The 23,126-nt window shown below is 44.2% G+C and overlaps 1 protein-coding gene across 4 annotated transcripts; it reads right to left on the bottom strand.

Annotated features, from left to right (window-relative positions):
* Positions 1 to 168: 168 nt before the first annotated feature.
* btla (B and T lymphocyte associated) lies at positions 169 to 4,435 on the bottom strand. Of its 4 annotated transcripts, XR_013936527.1 has the most exons (7): positions 4,059 to 4,397; positions 2,824 to 3,147; positions 2,722 to 2,745; positions 2,526 to 2,642; positions 2,419 to 2,453; positions 1,223 to 2,336; positions 169 to 655 (listed from the first exon to the last, which is right to left on the bottom strand). XR_013936527.1 is itself a non-coding variant. In XM_080493364.1 (6 exons), the coding sequence occupies exons 1-6, from the start codon at positions 4,126 to 4,128 to the stop codon at positions 2,070 to 2,072; spliced, it is 834 nt and encodes a 277-aa protein (XP_080349490.1). In that variant the 5' UTR covers positions 4,129 to 4,397; the 3' UTR covers positions 1,439 to 2,069. The 4 variants fall into 4 exon arrangements, 2 of the variants coding, with proteins under 2 accessions (XP_080349490.1, XP_080349489.1); XR_013936528.1 differs by having other exon boundaries at positions 175 to 655; positions 2,419 to 2,642; positions 4,059 to 4,435; XM_080493364.1 differs by lacking the exon at positions 169 to 655 and having other exon boundaries at positions 1,439 to 2,336; positions 2,526 to 2,639.
* Positions 4,436 to 23,126: the final 18,691 nt, after the last annotated feature.

Genomic DNA, 23,126 nt, shown 5'->3' on the forward strand with positions numbered 1-23,126 from the left:
GAAGTTAGAAAATAAGGCAGATCTGGTATGTGTTTGTTAATAAAATAAATCATTACAAAAATAGAAACAGACAAATGAGGCAGAGCATAAAGGATATGTGAACGTGCATATATAGGAGAAAAAGTTATTTTTTTTAAAGTTTAAAAAAAGACAATAGAAGCAGAAGGGGAATGTAAATGTGCACAAATGTTTTTTTTTATTATAAAAAGTTGTATAAAAGACAACTGAGGCTGAACACACATGTTAATATGCATAATTTTGGAGGAATGGTTTTTAAATTCAAAACTAGCGCATGAATTGATTTAATATAAAAATTTCAGCCCATGACAGTGGAGGTTTGACAACACAGCCATGTTCTAATGTTCAAATATGAATCTATGACACAATCGTGTGTGATTCTTCCAGTGAAGAGGCGGTTATTGATCGTTCTCATAGACGTGGACGTTGAGCGCCTCGCCGTCGTGAGAATTGTGACACAGAGCCGAAGACTTCCTGGATTCCGCTGCAGAGACAAACAGGTGAGATTTGTTTGTGCTCGATGATTCGCTGGGGCCTCCAGCACAGAGTCTACCTCGCCATGTGACGACCAGGATGATGGCGAACAACATAAACACGACCGCTCGGTACAGGAAGTGCCACGCCGGTTCACCACAGTCTGCAGGGTCAAGAAGGGACATTTCTCCTTCACGTTTCGTCCAAACTAACAACAGGACATGAAGAATCAAACCTGTTTTAACAGTTAAAAGTTCAGGTTATTGCATTAGACGGCAGGGAAAATAAAGAAAATCATGCTGGCAGGTGTTTCTACTGAAAGAGCATCCAGGTCAGGTCAGAGCTGTGTGTGGTTTTCACTTCTGTGCTACTTAATAAACATATCTACAGTGGCAGAAAGACTGGAGATATCTTATTAATCCATCAGAAGCGTAACTTTGCAGCAGCATCACTTCATACTAGATAAAATGAGATAAAAACTTGAGTTAAGATTTCATTCATTTTTAGCAGCTTACTGAGAGATTGAATGAAAGAACAGACTTGTCTGCATTAACAATAAACCTAAAGCTGAATTATTCTTACATGATTGTCTTCTAATTCTTGTAAAATTCTATGTAAATGCAACGTCTGTTGTATATAAGCAACTTAAGTTACTTTTTCGTTCAGATTACTTGAGTTGAAGGCATAGCAAAGGGCAGTAAATAAGGCCATTTAAAGAAGGAGGACTCACCACTGGCGTGCACAGCAGGGATGAGCAGTAAACAGAGCGCCATGTGGAGGACGCTCGGACGGTCCGCCGGCTTCATGGTGGAGTAACTGTAACTGTAACTGGAGAGTACCTGCGTGACTCTTCATGTGGTTCACTGAGCTTCCTGTTTGTATCGGCACGCCTCTTTTGTGGCACTGTGGTCTCATCGCACCACAAAAACATATAAAACACACAAATATATCAAACTGGCTGATTTAATTCGTCTGATTGCACAAAAAAAGACATTACATTCTCTCAGATTTACAATCGGTGAGTCAAAAGCTGCGGTGATGCTTCACATGTGAGGTTTCTCCAGAGGAAATTCAAGTCGTGGATTATGTAACATCACAGTTCGAAGTCTAAAACATTCAAACTAACACCCAAGATCATAGAAAAACACCTAGAAGAAGTAAAATATTCACATTCTGTCAATTCGATTTGAGGTCGGATGATTTATAAATTTACACTTTTTACAGGATTATAAAATCACACTGTTTATGTCCTAAATGGCGTCAGAGTTAAAGGAGAGAAACAAAAGGGTCAAAGAGCCCACGAGGAGAAAACTACATCTCGACAGTTTATTTTTTTATTCTCTGTCTAACTGTTCATTTCTCTCCAGCTCTGAGCCAAACATAAAATAAAGCTATTATGGCATTATATTCACATCATATATTAGCCTTCAGGTAAAACTGTCTGGAGAGTCGTTGTGCATTTGTGGGCGTGTCCTAACTGTATCCACTGGGAGAGTTTTAAGCCCCGCCCACACAGTGCAGATTGGAAGTGAAGCATCAGTTTCTGATCTTCTTGAGTGGCTGCAGGTTTTCTTCCTCTACGCCACACGGATGGCTGCGTACTCCGACGGCGCTTCTGCCGGCCGACACGGCCGAGCTCCGCCCCTCGGTGGCAGCGGGTGGTTGAGAGCAGCGTACACGATGGACGTGCTCGTCTCCTGGTCCTCCCTCACTGCCCTCCTCCCTCTTCCTCTCTCCTCCTCCTCATCCTGTGTTCTCTTCTGGATGGACCTCCTGCAGGGCCGGGCGATGGGGCTTCCTCGAGGCGGGGGCTGCGGCCGCTCCGCCATGGGGATCGTCAAATACTGCAAACACCCAGCAGAGCGTCTTCAACTACACCTTTCAGGCAGCAAAGTATTTCAAATAGATAAACTTAATTCAAGATACCTGGCTTTCAGCCTGTTCTTCTTCCTTCGATCTCCCTGCAACATGAACAGCTGCTGTTACTGCCCGGTGAGTCTCTAAAGCAGGAATCGCCCCGCAGAGCGCCTCACCTTTACACCCTCGCATCGCCACCACAGATATGACCACCACCACCACCACGAGTGTGGCGATGCCTGCTGCCGAGCAGACGTACAGCCACTCTGGGGGTTCAGAGTCCGTGTTCTCTGCTGGGGGAGGGAGGGAAAGTGTCGAGCATTGGCAGCGATGGATTAAGAATCAATGTAACGTGCAAAGATGGAAACTTACTGGTGGAATTGTTCCTGAACTCGTCTGTGAATGAAAGAGAAAACTCCAGTTTCAGGTCGCAACAACACAAAGAGAGAAACTACAGACGGAATCTCTACTCACCAGAGACGGAGACATTGATTACATGACTGTTTCCGTCTTTAATTCGACATTGAAATTGACCTGAGTCAGTTCTGACAGTGTTTTTGAAGATTAGATAAGAAATCCCGTGAGTCCGATTCAGTTGTTTCCACTCTGTTTTAATACGACTCTGACTGCTGCTGTTGATGCGGATGAAAGGGCCTTCATATTTATACCAGGACACATTTGATGGTTTGTCGTCACATAAAGAAACCCCGCATTTAATCCTCAGCTCTTCTCCAGCAGCAGGTTTGTAGATGGTTTTGCGCTGCACTTCAATCACAGGCGTACATTCAGACTCTTCACCTAAACATAAACAAAGGATTTATTCTTCTTTATTGCTGCATTTCATCATAGAATCATGATTCAGAAAACATCAGAAGAAAGAAACGCAAAATGCAAACTTGCTGGGACGTTTATTGTAAGTTTGCATGTTCTCCCTGAGCCTGCATCCGTTTTGAAGACGACTGTCCTCCTCCAGTCTGAACTCATGCAGGTTGAATAGAAAATCCTCAGGGAAGAACATGCAGACTCCACAAATCCCGTCACCAAGGTGTTGTGGCTGTGAGGTGAAAGAGCCGACCACTTCTCCACTTCATAAGGAGAAGTAGACCTGATCAGAAATGCAGAAGGGGCTTCAGTTTTCACTTTCACTCAACGTGATCTGATGGAGAGTAACCGCCCATGTTTTGGGGGAAAATCTGCATTTTTTTTGAAATGATCATTTTTTCCCCCCTTTCAGCTCCCACATACACAAAAAACGCCCTCACACGGTGGAAGAGATTAACCCAAAGTTGCATATTATTTGCATTTGAACCTCGATTTTCTCAGTTTGAATACGATCGATTCCGTCTTCCACCTCCGGCTCGATGGTTTAGAAAAACAGCGGAAATCCTTAAGACACATATGTAATTCTGTTCGTTAAAGACGTGACACTCAGCTGGAGGGTTGTGGCCTAAAAGTAGGTTGCGGTTATTTTTTTAAGGAAGAAAAAAATGTACCAAGTTTATATACCTGTATTTGAGTACAAAAGGGATTATTCCCCTCGTCATATTATCATTTACTTGGTAGACTTTGGCTTTTGCAGATTGAATTTATTTCAAATGGATTGACGCGAGAGTTCCTGACCTTGACATCAATCCCAGTTTCAGCTCAGAGTAGAAAGCAAGCAGCTGCACAGGAAAGAAGGTAAACGCTATAAAGAAAGGTGTTCTTACCGTCAGCGTTCAAGCAGAGAACCATCACAGCCAACATGGATACTTGCATCCAGCAGCCATCAGTCCTCATGATGGAACCGCTCAGATCCTCTCCTGTCACCTCCAGGCTGCAGCCTCACCGACTGAGATAAATCTCATCTTTATATTGATTTCGAAGAGAGAAATGCAACCCAACAACCTGCAGCTTCCTCTTTCTGAATGAAGTGAATCCCTCTAAAACGCAGCCCCACAACCCAGAGCAGAAAGCTCCTGCAGGGGAGAGAGTCTGAGCTGCTTCTTCATCACGTCTCACCAGCGTTCAAGCCGACTTCCTCCCCCTCTCTCAAATCCTTTTGTACTGCACCTCATGCAAACTGCTTCTTCTTGCATGCTGCTGTGGTTTCACTGTAGGATGTGGACTGTGCTCAAGAATAGGTGGGGATGCTGTGACCTCACAGCCTTTTGTAACTGGCTTGAGTGTGTGGTTTTCTTTATCATGCTACTACATCAGTCATTCACCAATGTTATCTGATAGTGACATATAGAGGAACTGTTGTGGTTTGGCCGTCAGATATAAATATAAACTTTTTTGTGCTTCTATTCTTTATCATTTTACAGTTTTGTTGCATTTTTACATGTATATTTAGGTTTTGTGCATTTATTTATGACACCATGTCTTACAAGTGAAGCAAAAATACCACATTCAAGTCGTTATACTTGATATTAAATACACCCTGAGATCATTTAAAAGAAGACAACAGCTAACAGAATATATATATGAGTGGAATAACAGCGCTAACGTGTGGTGCCTTGGGTGAAGCACAGGCCAAATGAAGAAACGTCAGTGTACCGTGGGAAAAGTAGAAAATCTACTTAGAGAAATTACATTTTTAACTTTATTGAGCCCACAAACTGATGAAATAGTAATTAAAAAATTAAATTGATTGACTCAAAGATGTTTTCTTGATTGGATCTGTATCAAGCCTTTAACTTTCAGCAGCTTTTCACCCCCATTATTAAGTATTATGTCGATATTATTTAAATTGATTATTTAAATCATATAATTGTTTTGAATAGATTATAATTTATAATATTATGTAATAACAATATTTACTAATATCATTATGAAATCAGAATTTCAAGTAAACAAACAGCGCAACTTTCGGTATGACGTCATCAGACTACGTCGCCACGTGCTCTTGTTGCTGTGGAGTCCCCTGCTCTTCTATCGACAACACCGTCTGTATTATTTTTACATTAAGAAATTAATATTTTAGTATTTAAGCCTACTTGATAATTAACGATGGACCAGATCCAGTATTCATTTATTTACTATAAAAATGATTACCTTTTAATGTAAGTTATTTTACTTCCGGTTGTCCCCCGTCGTCCAATCACAGCTCTCCTCTCACCTGCAACATCTGGACGTTGTTTTTCCTTTCCTCCCCCGATAAAATACAGATTATATTCCTCTAACTCGGTTGAATGAACCTATGGAACCTCGGCAGACTGGTTTTTATTACGGAAAGACAACAGCAGAGCTAAATTATTTTCTCTCTCGCGTTTTTAACGATTCAACTGAAAAATGAGTTGACAGCAGGTGAGTCAAATGTCCTTTCCAACAATGAGGCGAAATCAAGATTTTACACGTGAAGCAGTTTTTATAACTGTTCTAGAAATGCACACCGGAAAATATTTGGCTTGTTTGTTCGAGTTTCTAAAATTTATGTTGGTGCAAGTTTCGAGCGTTTGTTCTTTATGTCTTGGTGAAAATGTTGGTGTATTCGTGGACAATATGATGATTTTATTATATGATATATGTGAGTATGTATTTCTACTTATGCTATGTTAATTTCTAGTATTCAAACTGCACATATTAGAGAATAATTTGATGTTGTTTCTAGGCTTCTATCTATCTATCTATCTATCTATCTATCTATCTATCTATCTATCTATCTATCTATCTATCTATCTATCTATCTATCTATCTATCTGTCTATCGCCATATGTTAATGTTATTTGTAGTATTTAATCCGTACTTTTCGAAAAATGTTTTTGTGCAAATTTTTGTAATGAACTTAATCTGGGACAATATGGTGATGGTATTGCATGATAATCAAGGTGTCTACCCTGGTACATATGTTGAATATCTATATATATATTAATGAATATGTTGGTGCAAAACTCAGGTACTTGACATGTATAAAGATTATATAATCAGTTGGTGCTAGTTTAGTTTATTTACCTCTATATATATCTATACATAATATAAATGTATGAAGTAGTGGAGCCAGGTTTTATCTTGTTTTGTATATTCAGGGAATAATCTGAAGAAGAATTTAAATTTCAGGACAAGCTAAAGCCTGACCAGGATATCAACGCCACGCCTGAAATTCAAGCTCATTCGCTGCTTTGAGAATCTGTTTGGATGGAGGAACCTGGCGTTTTAAAGTAAGCTCATCTTAAACTTGCTCCCACTTTTCTGTTTAAGTCTTCAGCCCGTCGGCCTCGGGGAAACACATGTTAGACGACCTTTTGACCTTTAATATCCGCTGAGTTTATTTGCTGCATCCCCCCCTTCTGCCTCCTCACCCCTGCTCCGATGCGTATTAAATCAGATATGCTGAATGGAGGAGCACCCGCTCCCGCACCCCCACCTCTTACTTAACCCTCTGTGACCTCAAGTTTTCTTAGGTAAATTGATTTAGGCCTGAGTCTCTGCTGTGTTTGCTGTGACGGACCAGGCGGCTCTATTGACCTTAATACAGAGGGGGCAGATTAATAAAGCGCCCCCTTCTTTCTCACTCTGTTGTTTCACATGGATGGGGTGACGACACCGGTGTCAAATAAGCAGGACGGGGGGGAGGAAGGGGGGCGGGGGAGTGGATGTGTGAAGGAGGCTGAGCAGCCACCATGTCGAAGCGCCGAGGGTCAAAGTGGAGAAAGAGCTGTCTCCCATCACCGCTGCCTTCAGCCAGCTGTAGACGCTAAATAACTGCACGTCACCATCGAGCCTCATGTGCAAGAAAACCGAATTACTAAGAGCCAATTTGTCTACATGTAGACACATTTCTGCAGATGCAATTCAGGGGATTAATCTGAACATTACAGAATTATAATCAGGTGGTTTTAAATGGGTTTAAATTTCAATTCCTGCATGATTTGTCGAGGTTCATGTAAAGAAAAATGGAAAAAAGCATATCTTTGGATCACTACCACAACACACAACATTTATATGGAGTCACACATACATCTTTTAAAAATCCAACGTATTTTGACTTTTGTGACCAAATCTTTAAATATTGTCTTGGTTCTGTTGTGCTTCCACTGACACATGTTTTGAGGTGTGTGTTGTCATTGCTCATGTTGCCAACAAAGAATTGAGTTTTATGGTACAGTTGTAACAGGATAACATCCTGTCAAAAATTAGACAACAAACTAATAACAGCAGCATTTAATGTGGAATTTTCAAGGATGTTTCTTTCTTGATTCATTGTTTGTGGATGGAAAAAGAATTTTAAATCCAAAAAGTTTCTTGATCCTGATGAAACTTCTGCGGAGTGTTTGTATTCCAATCACAAATGTGGTAGTTTGAAATTTTGTGCATTGGTGTCCTGGGACAGCGGTCCCCAACCTGGAGTCCAGGTCTTTCCTGCAGGGGGCGCCAAAGATCACTCGGAAGACCTGTGAGGCTTTGACTACTCTGAGGTTGTCAACATGAGATGGGACTTACTAAACAAGACCCTCTTTTTAGAAACGTGTACTCTGGACAGCAGTGTCCAAACCCTGTGGGGTAAGATAACGTCGAGCTTTGATGTTGGTATCAGGAAGTTTCTGTGTTTATAGTTTGATCCTGGTTTCATTCCTTGTTTCTTGAATATTTGGGACATTTGTTACTGATTGATGAGAGACTGTGTGAATGTGATTGTAATGGAAAAGTCTGGGAGAGGATCCTGTTTGTAAACCCAGCAACACTGGTAATGTATTAAGTGACGTTATATTTGCTTCTGGTAATTCTAAGAAACTTCCACTTCCACTTTCCCAGTGGGAATTTCCCAGTTACCATAATACACATTTCTCTTTAAAATTCTACTGGGGTATTCAACATTTCACATTCCGTACCCTCCATAGATACTTTGATTGTTTTTGTACTGTTTTAATAAATAGTTTTAGATATGGATGTGATCCAATTCGGGTCAGTGTTGTGTTATTTTGGTTTATTATAGCGACAGGTTTGGTAACTGTTTAAAGCTATTGCAGCAACATAAATTCCATCACTTCTATGTCTTTTAATAGTGGCCTGTTTTTCCTACATTTTGATCGATTTTAAAGCAAGTAAGAGATACTTTAGTCAAATCAGAGCAGTAAAACACAGAAGTTGTTCAAGCTACACAGATCTCAATGTATAGATATTTTTTTTTGTCTTCAGACGAATCATCCTGCACCTCATCATCAGTGTTGAAATGAACTCAGTTTAGTATTTCAGCTGCTTTAAAGTCATGTTTTCCACATCGTTTTTTGGCAGGTTTTCATGTTTTCATCCCGCGAGTGATCTGATTAACCTCATCAGAGACATCGCGCCCCTGTCCGTCTTCATCGGACACTTCCAGAGGTCTGGACATTGAGTGAAACATCCCATGTGCTGTATTTCACAGTCGGTTTTCGAGCTTCAGTCTGACGTCATTCCTGTTAGAAGATAAATGTCCATAAATGTCGACTCCCATCAGTCCCTCTCAAAGGATATGTTACCTTTTATGAGGCTTTGAGTATCGGCTGCAGCTCAGCGGAGGACGCTTCACTTCTTTTCTATTAAAAATAAATGATTGCAGTGTTTGCTTCCCCATTAACTGGCGGGAGACGGGACTTTGAATCCTGTTTGACACTAATAGTCGGACAATGTGCCCTCCGCCTCCGTCATCTATTCAGCGAAAGCAGCAACCCCGAAAGTTCCCATGCTGTGTGTGTGTGGATGGATATACGTGTATGTGTGTGTGTGTGTGTGTGTGTGTGTGTGTGTGTGTGTGTGTGTGTGTGTGTGTGTGTGTGTGTGTGTGTGTGTGTGTGTGTGTGTGTGTGTGTGTGTGTGTGTGTGTGTGTGTGTGTGTGTGTGTGTGTGTGTGTGTGTGTGTGTGTGTGTGTGTGTGTGCTTGTCTGCTGGCTTCAGGCCAACTGAAATCTGTCAGTCTTTCAGGGAGTCATCAGCCTCTGTTTGGCGGGACAATGCCGTCTCCGCCCGTCTCGCTGTCTCACTGAAGTGATGACACCGATTCATTCACACCCAGCAGGTCCGAGGCCGTCCATCACTCTCTGCACGCTCTGCAAACGCCAGCGTCTGGACCCTCGGAGGACGCTCAATCTGAGCTCAAAACGACAGGAGACTTTGAGGAGCACGAGTGCATTCTTGATCGGTGTGTCCAAATCAGATCCAAACCAGTCCACAGTTCAGGGTTGCGCTCGAACTGGTGTAAAGTGTCAATACAGGCTGATCAGAAGGGTTCAAAAGGAGTCCAGTGTTGTTGAAAAGTAGTTTAAAATCTCAATAAACCTGAACAAGTTTCAAACCAGCAACAAACAGGTTGCAAATCAGAATCAGAGTTTAAACGCAGCCCAAAGCTGTAACAGTGTCTGATTCAAACCCTCCGCGTGGTGGAGACAGTGACTGAAGTCAAAACATTTCAAAGAATGGAGCTTATGTCAACTTTTCTTTGTGATGAGAACTGGAGAGGAGTTGGAGAGCTTCATCATGAGATCGTCCAAATATACAGAGTGGATCATCAATTTAATTTGAGCCTGATTCCAGATGTCTCCGCTGTCTGGGGGGGTTGATTTCAGTGGTGGGCTTCATGGCTGCAGAAATGGATTTTGGAGGAGGTTAAAAAAAACATTAGTCTTTTCTGCTAATTGATTTCCCCGGTAATCCACTCTTGGAGTGGCGGGCCGCTCGGCCTACCGGCCCCGCAGATTATCCGGCATTCAGAAAGTCGCAGATGCTTCAGCCTTTCAGTATTTTTCTTGCTCAAGTGCCCTTGAGCAAGACTCTGAAGCACTCAGCCTGCACAAATTGTTCAGGATGAGAGCCGCATGAGAACAGTGGAAATGTAAATTCCTCGGCGAGCCCGAAGACGTCATTCTCGGCACAAAAAAGCTCATAAAGCGGCCCCTGAGCCGATTCTCAGATAAGTCTCTTTGTGCCGGCCGAGCCCTGCAGATGGGAGCGTGTTTTTGCTCCGGAGACTGTCCCGTTCTCATGCCTCGCACCGTGTATGGGAGCACTTGTCTCAGACGACTGGACGCACGTGGCCCTCTCCAAAACCCAGTGACACGCCAACAATGCATGTCAGCGTCGTGGCGGAGGAGCCGTGGGCTCCACGCTGCGCCGAGGCGAGGGAAAGTCACACTCAAGTGATCTGAGAGGAGATGAATGTCAAGTGCGGAGCGGGAATCCCCTCGTGGAGGTCCCGTCACATCTGAGCGGGCCCTCGCCGCAGAGCTGGGGGAGTTTCGGTCCGCCGCGAGTTTCCTGCGGCACCTCGCTCCTCGGCTGTTTCCCTCACACACGGGCCCGGCAGCGAGATTCGAGTGTGTTGTACATGCTGAGGTCTAATTCCCTTCATTTGTCACACAGAAGTGCAGTAATTGCTGCATTGTGCTTTAATTAGATCTGTGCACTGAGCCTTCATTCAGCCTGCGCCTTCCTCTGAAACCCTTCAATCAGCTGCCATTTTTGTCAGGACACAAGCCTGTGCTGTTTGACAGGAGGAGCGGGGACACGCTGCTGTGTTATTAGCGCCATTGTACCCGAGCTACCGCATGGTGGGCTGTCATTGGTGTGGACCGGGGCGGTAAATGAGCGGGCCGAGGGAGGTGGAGGAAGGAGATTAGAGCCTTGTGATGGAGGCAGGTTTGGCCTCCTTTGTGCCCCGGTGTCGGGGGTCGCTCGGTGTGCGGCGGCAGGACTTCTTCCGCTCGGGCCTTTGTGTGGAGGTGGCGGGGGTCTGTGGGCAGCCTCGGAGGCCCTCGCAGCTCAACCTGCCCGGGGATTTACGATCAGGGGGTGTCACTGCCACAAGCACACCGCGAGACGCTGATGTTTCTATTTGAGAGTGAACTGCAAAAGAGGTCTCAACAAGCACGTCGCTCCACTTTCTTTGGACACACAGACGCGTCCTCTCACATCCTGACTTACAATCACAACATATTTCTTCACATCTCTTAAATGTACATGTGGTCATTTTTAGGAACCTTGTGTTTTCAGGCCTGAGCATTGTTGGAATCAACCCTGAAGGCTGGTTGAGGACCCGAAACACAACTTGTTCCTCCGGATCACAGCCTGGTAGCAGCTTGACCGCCAGATCCAAACACAAGCAGGTAGCTTTTGGTTACTGTGCAGCCCAGCTCTGGAATGATATCAGAAATCTTCCTTTCTGTTTCATATCCTCACTTTTGTTATTTTCTCAGACCAGGTTGGATTCCAGCGTCTCTGGGTAAATGATGGCCTATAGGTTTGTGGCGAGCACCGCCAGCACCAACAGCAGGTCAGTATCGACACGCTCGAGGTGAATGTTGTCGACTATACTAGGCCTTTTTTTATACATGTACAATATTCATCAAATTGGTATGATAACTTGGCATTTTCTGTACAATTTAAGGTCAATAATTTAAAAGGTTCCAGCCGATTGGTTCTGTTGAGGTACGAGTGCTGTGTCCAAAAGACTTTGGACGAACGTGCAACAGTCGACTTGTACGTGTGGTTATGATAGGCGTCTGTCCGATTATTCCTTCTGTCCTTGATCTTGTCATGAGCTACACTTTTCAACAAGATGACCAACCTCCAAGCCTTAACCGTTTGGAAAACATCAGCACAATTCTCTGCTTTGCTGACTTAGTTGAGTCCTTCCCTGCGTGCCAGCGTGGTTTGCTGCTCGGTGATCGATATACCGTACAGGGAAAGCAAACAGCTCCCACCTGAGTAAACCGGGTGACGGGGCTGTTTGTGGGTTCATCACCTGCTTCCAATGTTCTGCAGCTTTCGTCGCAGGCCGAGCTGAAGTTGACCCAAGCTTTCGTTCCGGCGCGAAGCCCAGCCGGGTTAAGTCGGCGTGACGCCTGCGGACGTCAGCACAGAGGGTGAACGCATGGAGGGCGAAACATGGTTGTGAGTTTAGCTCAGGAAGAAAAGCTCGTGAGCAGAGACGTGAGCGAGGCGGCCAGCAGAGGTCAGTACGCAGCTGTGGGCCGAGGCGCCGCAGCCTCTGCTCAGTTCCACTGAACTCGGGTCTGCATTTCTTCTCCGAGAGCTCTGAATCTGACGTCTATCAAGGAAACGCACCTGGAAACCAAATCAGCAACAGACTCTTCAAAATTCCCCTCGAATTCCTCATTTTTAATCTCGTTCTCTCTATTAGAGACACACGTTCACCCCAAATCCCTGCAAAACTCCTGGCAATCAGTGCGTCAATCGTTACATTATTAATCCTTGTGGTTCTCCCTGTTATTCTCTCCAGTTCCGTGTGGAGTTTGCATGTTCTGCCTGTGCATGTGAGGGTTTTCTCCAGGTTAAAAAACTAAAACATGTGTTTGCGGTTAATTGGTGACTATGTAACCTGCAGCACTATGAATGTTGAGCCGGTAAATCCATATAGAAGCCTGATGCAGGGTCTGACTTCATCATTCCGTCGCTCTTCCTGGGAATGTTTTGATTTCGATGTGAGATGTTTAACAGCTTGAGGACGTAATGATGTGAGCGTTTCAGCTCCCAGCTGCTGTTTGCTCGGGGACGTCGTGTCACGGAGCCGCTGCCTCGTTTATCCCGGAGCAGGACGGATGCAGGTGTGCGCTGATATCCAAGATATTGAGGAAACATTTCGTCCAAACTAACCGCCAAGAAGAGAAATGATCTTTTAATCTAATTCTGCCTTCAGCGAAAAGAAATGTGATGAAGGGAGGAGATGCACCAGCACTTCCAAAAAGCAAAGTCATCAGGAAATACGTTTGAAACATCATCAGACCATACCTGACACCGTGAACGGGGAGATTCCGAACAAATGTTGCTGTTTCTGCTCACAGTGTCCAGTTATTTATTGTTGTATGGGGACGAGACGTTGTTGCAGTCCTGATGGATCCTGTTCTACTTCTTTTAAATGATGATTCCCGTCTTCCCCTCGTAGATGAAGCTTAAATGTTCGTCAACAGACCAAACAGCAGCCAAGAAGATTGTAGCCAAGCTCACTCACTCCATCTTTACGGTTGCAGGTTTGATGACAGGCGGCTCCGCAGCAGACTGCCCTCGGGCCGGACACCAGACCCGTGCGAGCCGGACAGGCGGCCTGTGGCCTCGCCGACTGGCGCCGGCTCCGGCCATGTTTCACCTTCACCTATTGTTCAGCTGGCAGCCGATTGGCTGTCGTCAGGTGAGTGATGTTCACCGTCTTTGTCTTTGCAGATGCACAACTGCAGGAGGGAAATGAGTGGGAAGATCAGATTCGGGTGTTTGATTCTTCTGGTCTGGTGGGAAAACGATGGCGCTTGGAGACGAGACCTTTATTCTGATCCCCGACGTCACCCATGTCGTGACTTTGGCATTAGCCCGTGTTCGCTTCCGTTTCTAAGAGCTTTTCTTCATACGTCTGGTTTTTTAAGGCATGTTAACATCCAGATTATAGAGCATCTTCCTCCTTTAACATCCAGATTATAGTGCATCTTCCTCCTTTCACATCCAGATTATAGAGCATCTTCCTCTAACATCCAGATTATAGAGCATCTTCCTCCACTAACGTCCAGATTATAGAGCATCTTCCTGTGAAAATAATGTAATTGCCCTCGTTAGTCTCAGTTTTCTCATTGATCCTCTGGAGTTTTGCTGGTTCTGTTCACACTTTTCAAGATGAGCTGACAGCTCGCCTGATAATGCAGAAAATCTGCTGAACATCAACATCCCGAATTCTTCAATTACTCCTGTTAATGGCAGCGAACGGTGGAACGCGATGAGTGAGAAGATGATATGTTGCAGTACGGACCAAAGTAGTGTGGAAAACATGAACATGGGAATAATTAGGGGTGACTGGCAGCAGACCAGCTCGGCTTTGCGCCGCCCGCAAATATTTGAGCTCTAAAGTCCTCCCTCAGCGGCCTTCTGCACTCAAACAACAGCCCGGCTTCTGGTCAGTAATGCCCTCTCTGTTATGAATCATGACAGGCAGAAGAATGAGGACATTTCTCATGAAAGACCTCAGAGTTTCACAAGTGGGATTTTCATCACTTGGTTCAGTTTGAGTGTTTCCACTGAAGACGCTGCATCAGGCGTCTTGGTCTCTAAATAAAGACTTTTGCCATAAACACAGCTCTCAGGACGGCCCTCGCAGGTTTCCTCTGGCCTTTATTCGCCTCGCTGAAGACGGTGTGCACTCGATCCGGGACACTTGACCCCGCAGCTGTCCTGTTAGCGGCTCGCCGTCTGTCTGGGACGCATGCGATAAAGCTTCCTCCGCATTCCCCCGCCCGCGAGTGGAATCCTCATCTGAAAAAATGTCATCCAATAAAGTGGAAGCGCACATGTTTGTGTGAGCAGAGAGGAAGCGCCGTCGTCATCCATCCACCTGGACGTCTGCAGGAGTTGTCTGTTGTCTGGGCGTCAGGGGCTGGGAAACGTGTCCGATTCAGGCTCCAGATGCGTCCGACCCCGGGCCCATAATTCAGCGCAGGCCTCCGAGATCAAGGCATTTCCTCTGAACCCCCTCCGACAACTGTCCCAACTTTTCATTAAACCCCCGATGCTGCCGAGGGCTCCGCTGGACGTTTGCGCCGGCGGCCGAGCTCCGCGCCGCTCCAACAGAGCTCGGCTTTGGACATGTGCGTGCATCTTTGAGGGGGAAGACTGGAATTTCTCTCCTTCTGGGGCCGAGGAAATGAGGCCGAGTAAAAAGACTGTCATAAGTGTTGAGGCAACGTGAATCCCTGCCTCGCAGAGAGCAAACATAGATGGAACGAAACATCAAAGATCCGTCAGAAAAATCTGCTCCCTGAAAAATTGACTATGTTGGCTTGTTTTTCCTCAAAATGTCCAGAGAGGATTCCTCTTGAGTTTGTTGACACTAATCCTACATTTAGTCACTGACATACTCCACATTTCTTCAGTAAGCTGACATTTACACGATGACTTGGACCCAAAGTTGAGAACCACTCTTCCGAGGCAGCTTGTAAACTGTCCGTGTCGAACTTTCTGCACAAACGATGAACATTTTGGGGAATTGGGATCTGATTTTGTATCTTTAATCGTTGGGGGATTTTAGTTTGAATCCAGCTTAGAAACCAGAAAAGTTTACTACATAAAACTCATTGCTATGGCAACTCCTGTACTCACTTTCCAAATGTACCTTTACTCATCACGCCATCTTGTGGTCTGAAGTGGAATTGCAAGCTGTGGTAGCACAATATGAAGATGTGCTGCAATGTTTTGGTTTGGTTATTAAGGTGACGTTCATTATTGCACATTTATGTCATTTTTAAAAAATCCATGCATCTTGATTTATATATATATATAAAAAAATTCTGATTCACAATTGTTTACATGCACTTGTTATGTGAGCTGAGGCAGTCAATGCTTCTTAAGTAGAATCTTGAAATGACACCTTTATTTTTGGCATGAGTTGTTGCCGCACACCCTGAAGCACTCCGGAGCAGCTCCACATCGGGCTGATTGGAATTCCCATAATCCTTCATTTCTACTGTCTGACATTGACACTTTCTGAGTTTATGTGTTGAAATGACAAAAGGCCTCAGGATGAAGTGAGATTGCAGAAGGTAAATCATTGATCTTTCAGGAGGCTCCAGTCAGTCATGTGTTGCCGTCTATGAATGGATCCTCCGGCTCAGTGTGTGTGTGTGTGTGTGTGTCTGCGTGTGTGTGTGGAAAGGTCAGCAGGTTTCCTTTGTTTTTCCCTCCCCACTCATCTTCTTCTCTTCCCACGCCGTGGCCGTGATGAATCACCGTCATGAGGGAGGTCACTTTGAAGTCCGGTGCCAGGCGACCGGCCCTCGCACCGTTGCCCCCCCACCACACCCCCCCCCCCCACCTTCCCGCCTTCCTCCTCCCAGATAGATGCGTTCGATGACAAGCGGTGCTTCGGTGCGTCTGTGACACGCCGCTCTGGGATGTCATCGGCGTCTGGCCGGCAGACTGCCCTCGCCGTGTCGCTCATTGGTGGTTCTTCTGCTCGGGGTGTAAAGGTCACCGAGGCCTCTCTCTCTCTCTCTCTCTCTCTCTCTCTTCTCTCTCTCTCTCTCTCTCTCTCTCTCTCTCTCTCTCTCTCTCTCTCTCTCTCTCTCTCTCTCTCTCTCTCTCTCTTTTCCTTCTTTCTTTTCTGGAGTGGTGATAAGCTGCTGTTTGACCTTATCGTCGCGCCGGCTTAGGAGGAGCTTTGTGACATACGATATGAAGAGTGCAGGGATGAAAGAGTCTCCTCCACACGTCGCTCCACCACAACAACGTGTGCATTACATCAGCCGCAGCGTCCGCGGCGATAACATCGCGTGAAGGTGATGCACGGCAGAAGGAATGTTTTCATTTTGACGACAAAACTATCAGGAGAAACACATTTAGTGTGGATCACTGACCCTGAGAAGCCAAACAGTATTTGATAGTGTCGCCTTCAGAAAACCGGGGAATTCTTCAAATTTGATTGACGTGATGAAAGTTGATCAGTTTGAGTCAGTAACTGATTACTTAAAGTAACTTCTCGACAGGAGGCGGGGTTGTTAAGGTATTTTCGGCTTTTTCAATGGTTACTGTAAGATTTCAAAAGGGGCTCATAAAAGTTTCGTTTTGTGTTCTGAGTGCAGAACCATGTGAGGAACCAGGGTCAGTTACAAATGAACCTCTCGTCAAGACTTCACCATTCCTTCCATTTAGTCTGTGTCCAGGACATTTTCACCCTTTTACTTTTAGACTGACTGGATTTAATTTGACTTTGTAAAAGTGTCAAAAATGTGCAGTAAGTGAGAGTTCATGCCTCTATTTCGTGATAGGACTAACGTTTGATATCACTGTGTGCTTTTACTCGCTCTGCTTTCTACTACATGTACTAAGTCTTTTTATTCAGAGTATTTGGATCCAATGCTCTGTATCCAAAAAGCTGGAAAATGTGCAAATCTGAGAATATCAGGCTCAACTGCTTCTTCCACGACCATGTGATCGATGGCCATGAAATTTGGATGTGATCTGAGCGCTCCCCAGGGGACGTTCCCTCGGGGAATGTGTTCACTGAAACACCAGCATCTGTTGTGTGGTTTGATACAAACATGCCTGGTCTGCAGGGCTTCACTGTGTCTCTCTGGGTTCCTCTGAACCGAGCAGGAATGGATTGAATTAAAATGCACCTCCGGATTTTCTTGATGCTGCTTGAAATAATGTCTACGGATGGCTCTTTTCTGGAATAACATGTGATTGTGATTAGCGCAGGTGTATTTAATATCGAGAGTCACATAACGGAGCCATTAAAGAGCCAAAGTTGTCCTGCACGAGACAACGCAGACCTAAACGACGGCAAAGACACATGTTGTACATTTCTTGTAATTTTCAGCCTTAAAAGACAACTTTTCCCATGATGCTACATTTCTGTAGTTATAAATCTTCAATCTGGCCTCAGTTGGAGCACCAATAGGTTTTAAATGAGCAGATTTCACAGTAACACTGATATAACTGTGACACTGGGACCACGAGGCGGCGCCTCCATTACAACTGTATTTTACAGATTTTCAACTTAAAATGCTGAAATGTGCAGCAGAAACAGCAATTGATAGATCGTGTTGGTTTTGTGTAAAGTAGGAGAGTGATACGGCACCTTTAAGCTCCGGTGTGTCAGTGTGAAGCACTGAGAGTGAAGTTTTGTGGTAAACCATCCATTAGACCGCAGGGCGGCCAGACCTGTTGATCACAGGATGGCGGTTTGCAGGAATCCTTGAAGTCCTGCTGAGTTCTGGGTTTTTCTTCCCGTTACAGCGACGGCTGTTATCGCTGAGGGACACCTGCGCTTTTTTATCAGGAGCCACCGAATGTGTTTTCAGCCCATCAGGGCCTTGAAATGAAGAGACGGAGCAGATAAAAGCTTTTTTCCTCCCCTCAATCAGACTCAGTTTCAAAGACGATTTCCTCAAAATCTCTTTTTGCATCATCAGCTCTGCTGTTCTCAGAAAAGTCCCGGCTTGTTTTGTCTCCGATCCTCATTTTCTTTCCACATTTGACAAACTATTTTGACTTCTTTATGTGAAATATCTCCACGAAACTGCTCAGAGGTTTTTTTTCTTTTCAAACACAGCAAAGCCACACAGCAAGACCACAAGTCATGGTCAGAGAATGAAATCTGTCCAAATATGCCTTGATGATTATAGTAGACTATATAAAGAATAAACACTTTCAGGAATCTGCTGCAGCAGATCGAATGAATTCGAATGAATAAACCTAAGATTGATTTGATATTCTAGCTATATTATATCTATCAATGTTTCAGTTCTTCAAGATGGTGATAGAACTGTCAAATTAAAGGATTTCAGATTGATAAGGTCAGTTCTGAAGATGAGAAGGAGCGCTTGATTTATACCCAAGGTAGAAATCATTGAACGCCCCGTGATGCCTTCAGGAGACGTTAAAAAACACTGACAGCAGAGCTTCAGGTTTCAGACCTGCAGCCTCTCCGTCCTCCGTCCTTCACGTCCCGACGCCTGTCAAGTCCAAGGCTGCTGGTCACGTCCAAGGCTATCTGTGTGTGTGTGTGTTGGCGGAGGGGGGGTGGGTGTCCAAACAACCCAGCACGAGTAACCTGAGAGCGCTGACCTGGGCGATGGGCCGTATCGAAGGGGGAGATCAGCCTGTATCGTCACTGATCTCTGGACCTCTTCCAGCCCGCTCCACCCCGGCTTGACCCACGACCCCAACGATCAGATCTGTGTGTGTGTGTGTGTGTGTGTGTGTGTGTGTGTGTGTGTGTGTGTGTGTGTGTGTGTGTGTGTGTGTGTGTGTGTGTGTGTGTGTGTGTGTGTGTGTGTGTGTGTGTGTGTGTGTGTGTGTGTGTGTGTGTGTGTGTGTGTGTGTGGAGACATAAGAGTCTCCTTCAAATAAGATTAACAATAATATAAGTATTTCTGTAAAATACAAAGTTAAAGTAACTTGGTCTGATTGCCATGAATATTAATGTGACAAATGTAAAGTAACAAAGTAGTTTCATGTTATATTTTGCTCTGAAACAGGAATTTTCTTTCAAGGAAATGTATTTTTTAATGACAAAAAGTTGTTAAATTTGTATGTAAATCTGGAATTTAATATACGTAGAAACAGTTTAATTTCAAGACGTCACGTTTTTATCTACAAATGAATAAATTACTTCTTGTTCCACATCAGAAACAAGGTTTTTTTTTGTTCTGTATTTGCATCGTAAACAGGATAATTTGCCCTTAAAAGATGACTTGAATCTAAGGGAGTTTGTTTTTCTATCAGATTTAAACGGCGTGTGGCTTCAGATTGAGTTGTCTGGATTCATCCTCAAAGAATTTCCAGATTGTTTGTGGTTAACATCCTCCTCTGATGTGACAGGCTGACTCGCCTCAGAGCTCCACTTTGATCAAATTAATTGCTCCTTAATGCAAATGTGAGCAGGAGCATAAAGTAAAAAGCTTTTAAAGTGTTGGGAGAAGCCGTTATGCGGAGATGAACGGCGGGTTTGACCTCCGTCTGTTGAAGGTCAAGATGAGTTCCTCGCACTGAGTATTTCCCCCCGGCTGCCGGATCGCTGCATGTTTACACGGGATCTTGATGTGCTCTTTATGATCATTTTTACGGGAACACGAACCTCTCCGTGTGCTTACTCTACCCACGACCCGCCGCGACCTCTCGTCTCGGGGGCCGGCGGCCTGGCAGGCGCTCACAGGGCGGGCTGTCGGCGTGTTGACGCTGAAGGTACAGACTCTGGCTCTAAAAGGGAAACATGTGTTTGGGCGCAGGCTGGAGTGATGAGGTGGCGCGGACATGCAGTGGAATGTGGAGCATTCTGTGGCTTCTGATCCTGTAAACAAAACGGTGTAAACATTGCGAGGCGTGTGGACGCCTGAAAGCGTTTTTCAGCTGACGATGTCGAGGCGCTCGGCTCACGAGCTGTGAAATGTGTTTTAAACGTACGAATTGCAGGATTGTGGGAAGTAATGCCGCTCCTGTGCACTGGGGGGCAGCAGTGGATTTCCTCAGAGTTGTTAGTGACACACCATCTGGTGGCCAGAAGTAGTATTACACTGTCAGCCGGGTAACTCCAGCAGAATTCTTCTTTTTTTTATTTTTTATTTTAAGATTGTAATATCAAAATTTCAAGTATCTTTCTGGATTTTTGGCTTAAATTTTCATATTTAATCGTTATGTTTCAAAAATGTTTAGCAGTATTTTGAATTTTTTTCATTTATTTTTGAGAGATGGATGTAACATGTACATTTTTCTTCATAAAAACAAAGATTTTAAAGCATTAAAATAGAAATATTTACAGTAAGTCTCACTTAAAACAATATAACAGTGTAGTTTTCTGTTGAATAATAACAGAAAATGGTAGTTTTGAGGAAATTTATTAGAATAGGGATGAACTAAAATTGAATGGGTTTGATTAATTTTTTTTTTCAGTTAAAAACGTAAAATCTGAATTGAAGTATTTTTAACGCAGTAGTTCAGCTTCATCTCTGTTCTTTGATTTTGAGAGTTTCTTATTTTTACAAAGAAAAACATCATAATTTGTATGGATTTAATGCTAAAAAGATTTTTTCCCCCTCATCAGAACCAGAAAAGTTTCACATTGAAGCAAGAAAATAGTGATAGTTTTTATGTAACCTCAACAAAGCGATGAAGATTTAAATGTTTCATGTTAATATTTGGTGGAAAAAGTCTCAAGGACGTTATTTTACTTGACTTTCTACATACAAAAGTAAATGCTTAATTCCCAGGATTCAGTTGATGTTTTTGAACCATAAAGTGACTGGATCGGCTCTTGTTCGGTCGGAGGTGAAAGGTGATTTCTGGTGGTCTTCAGGTGGTGGTGGTTGTTGCGTCTCCTCTCCGTCAGGCGGATCGAGGAGGTCAGGGAGCTGAGGGCCGCTGGCTGCAGCTTTGAGGTCTGAGAGTCGGGATTAAATGAAGAGCCGGGAGCCTTGTTAGGGGGCCGGCGTGTTTTAGTTGAGGGTCCGCTGCCTCTCAAGTGGCGGGCAGCTGCAGCAGGCATTCCTGCTGCTCCCGCCCGTCAGCCGCCACCTCTTTAAACCGGACGGGCCGATTGTGAGCGGCACGCCTAGGAGGAAGGAAGAGAGCCGGCTTCTAGCACGACTCACCCCATGGATCACTTTTAACGACGCCGCTGACAAGGTTTTAGTCGGCGTGCAATTAGGCCGCCGGGACGTGTGCGACGTGCAGGATTATCCCAGAGATGGAGTTCCTAGTAGTAGAATTTCTGGTGGTTGGTGCGTAGCGGCGGAAACGCCTCGCACTGTACAACTTCAGACCGTAAACCAGGATGACATATTGCAGTGCATTTCAACGCCATGACGAAAACCGCGATGACACAGAATGAAATTAGTTTCCCCCTGAAAGATGTTCCACTTATCAAACTATCAGTTTGGGTTAATAAGCGGCTTCCTTGACATGTGTGAGATGTGAAACACCTGCATGCAGGGTAAGAAGTCCAGCTTCCTGTGTGGTCGCTGCTTCTCATATCTGGAGTTTATTTATTAGAACCTGAATCATATTTGTAGGTTGACATTGTTTGATGGATGTTGAAGTTTAGCGTTTGAGGATCTGATTCTCGTCTGCATGTTCTCCCTGAGCGCCGCTGGCTTTTCTGCTGGTTTCTATGCACATTTCAAAGACACATTAAATATGTTGCAATCTTTATTCTCAGCTTCAGACCTGAGCTTTGTCTCCATTATTCATGATAGTTCACTATCATTATTTAAAAAAATATAGTTTCTTTTTTTTTTTTTTTTGAAATCTGAACACTTTGTCATTGCCATAAAACAAGGAAACTTTGTCGGGTGCAATCAGACTTCTTGGAGAAGCAGATAAACAGGAAAGAGTATGAATTTAGTATGAAATAGTATCAAAACGAATCTTAGAGCAATAAAAACCGGTACATAAAACAATGGCACTGTCTCTGGCCAGCCACAACTGTAACCTTGCTTTACATATTTACTCATCTGTGGTAATTTTTCTCTATTTTTCTCAGTTTTTAACAGATTTCAGCATTTTTTACTGTAATTTTAATGGAAATTTTGACAATTTTGTGCCGTTTTTTCCTGATATTTTGGCTGTAACTTCACTGGTGCATTTGGGTGTATCGAGTCTGGTGCACAGGTTCATTTATTTGGGGCGTAACCTCACATAAAATTTAAAATCGTCTTTTCACATGTGACTTTAGTTGTGTTTCTCCTGCTCCCCCGTCTTTCCTCTCAGTCTCGCTCGTCTTGTCCGATCCAGGTGAGTTATGAAGGTGGTGAAGTGGGAGAACGACCGTGTTGGTCCTCTAAAACTCAGGTTGTAAATGTTGCGTCACGGTTGTTTTGTCATGAAATCCACTGATACTAGAATCCATTAAAAAAGACAGAAATGAGGCCCTGAAGGCAACACAGGCTTTATTATAAACACTCAGTGTGGCTGCTGCTTAATGACGATAATCACGGCTGAGATTTTATGGAGCAGCAATTATTTTTTACAATCTTATGAATCTTCCAGCAGATTTATGCCAAAGTTAATGCTCTTAATCCCGTTTGGCTGCAATAACGCCACAATAAGCAACAAATAAAAAGCCTGGAACGACCAGGAGCACATGGAAACACTCTGCTGCTTCTCACTGAGAGGAATATCATCATTCTTTACATCTATTTGCAGCAGAGTTCAACATATGCGGCAACGCCTGTATAAAGCAAACGTGTCCAAGGAGGAGAATTTAACAGGAACTCATCACGATTTGTCTTCAATTGTTCCCACTGAGTGTGATTAAACTGAACCTATCTGGATGAATATTCATGAAACACTAAAATAAAGTCAATTAATCATTGAAAAACAGGCCTGATGTA

The sequence above is a fragment of the Lipophrys pholis genome (genome assembly GCF_963383615.2).
Source record: "Lipophrys pholis genome assembly, chromosome: 23".
Classification (NCBI taxonomy): domain Eukaryota; kingdom Metazoa; phylum Chordata; class Actinopteri; order Blenniiformes; family Blenniidae; genus Lipophrys; species Lipophrys pholis.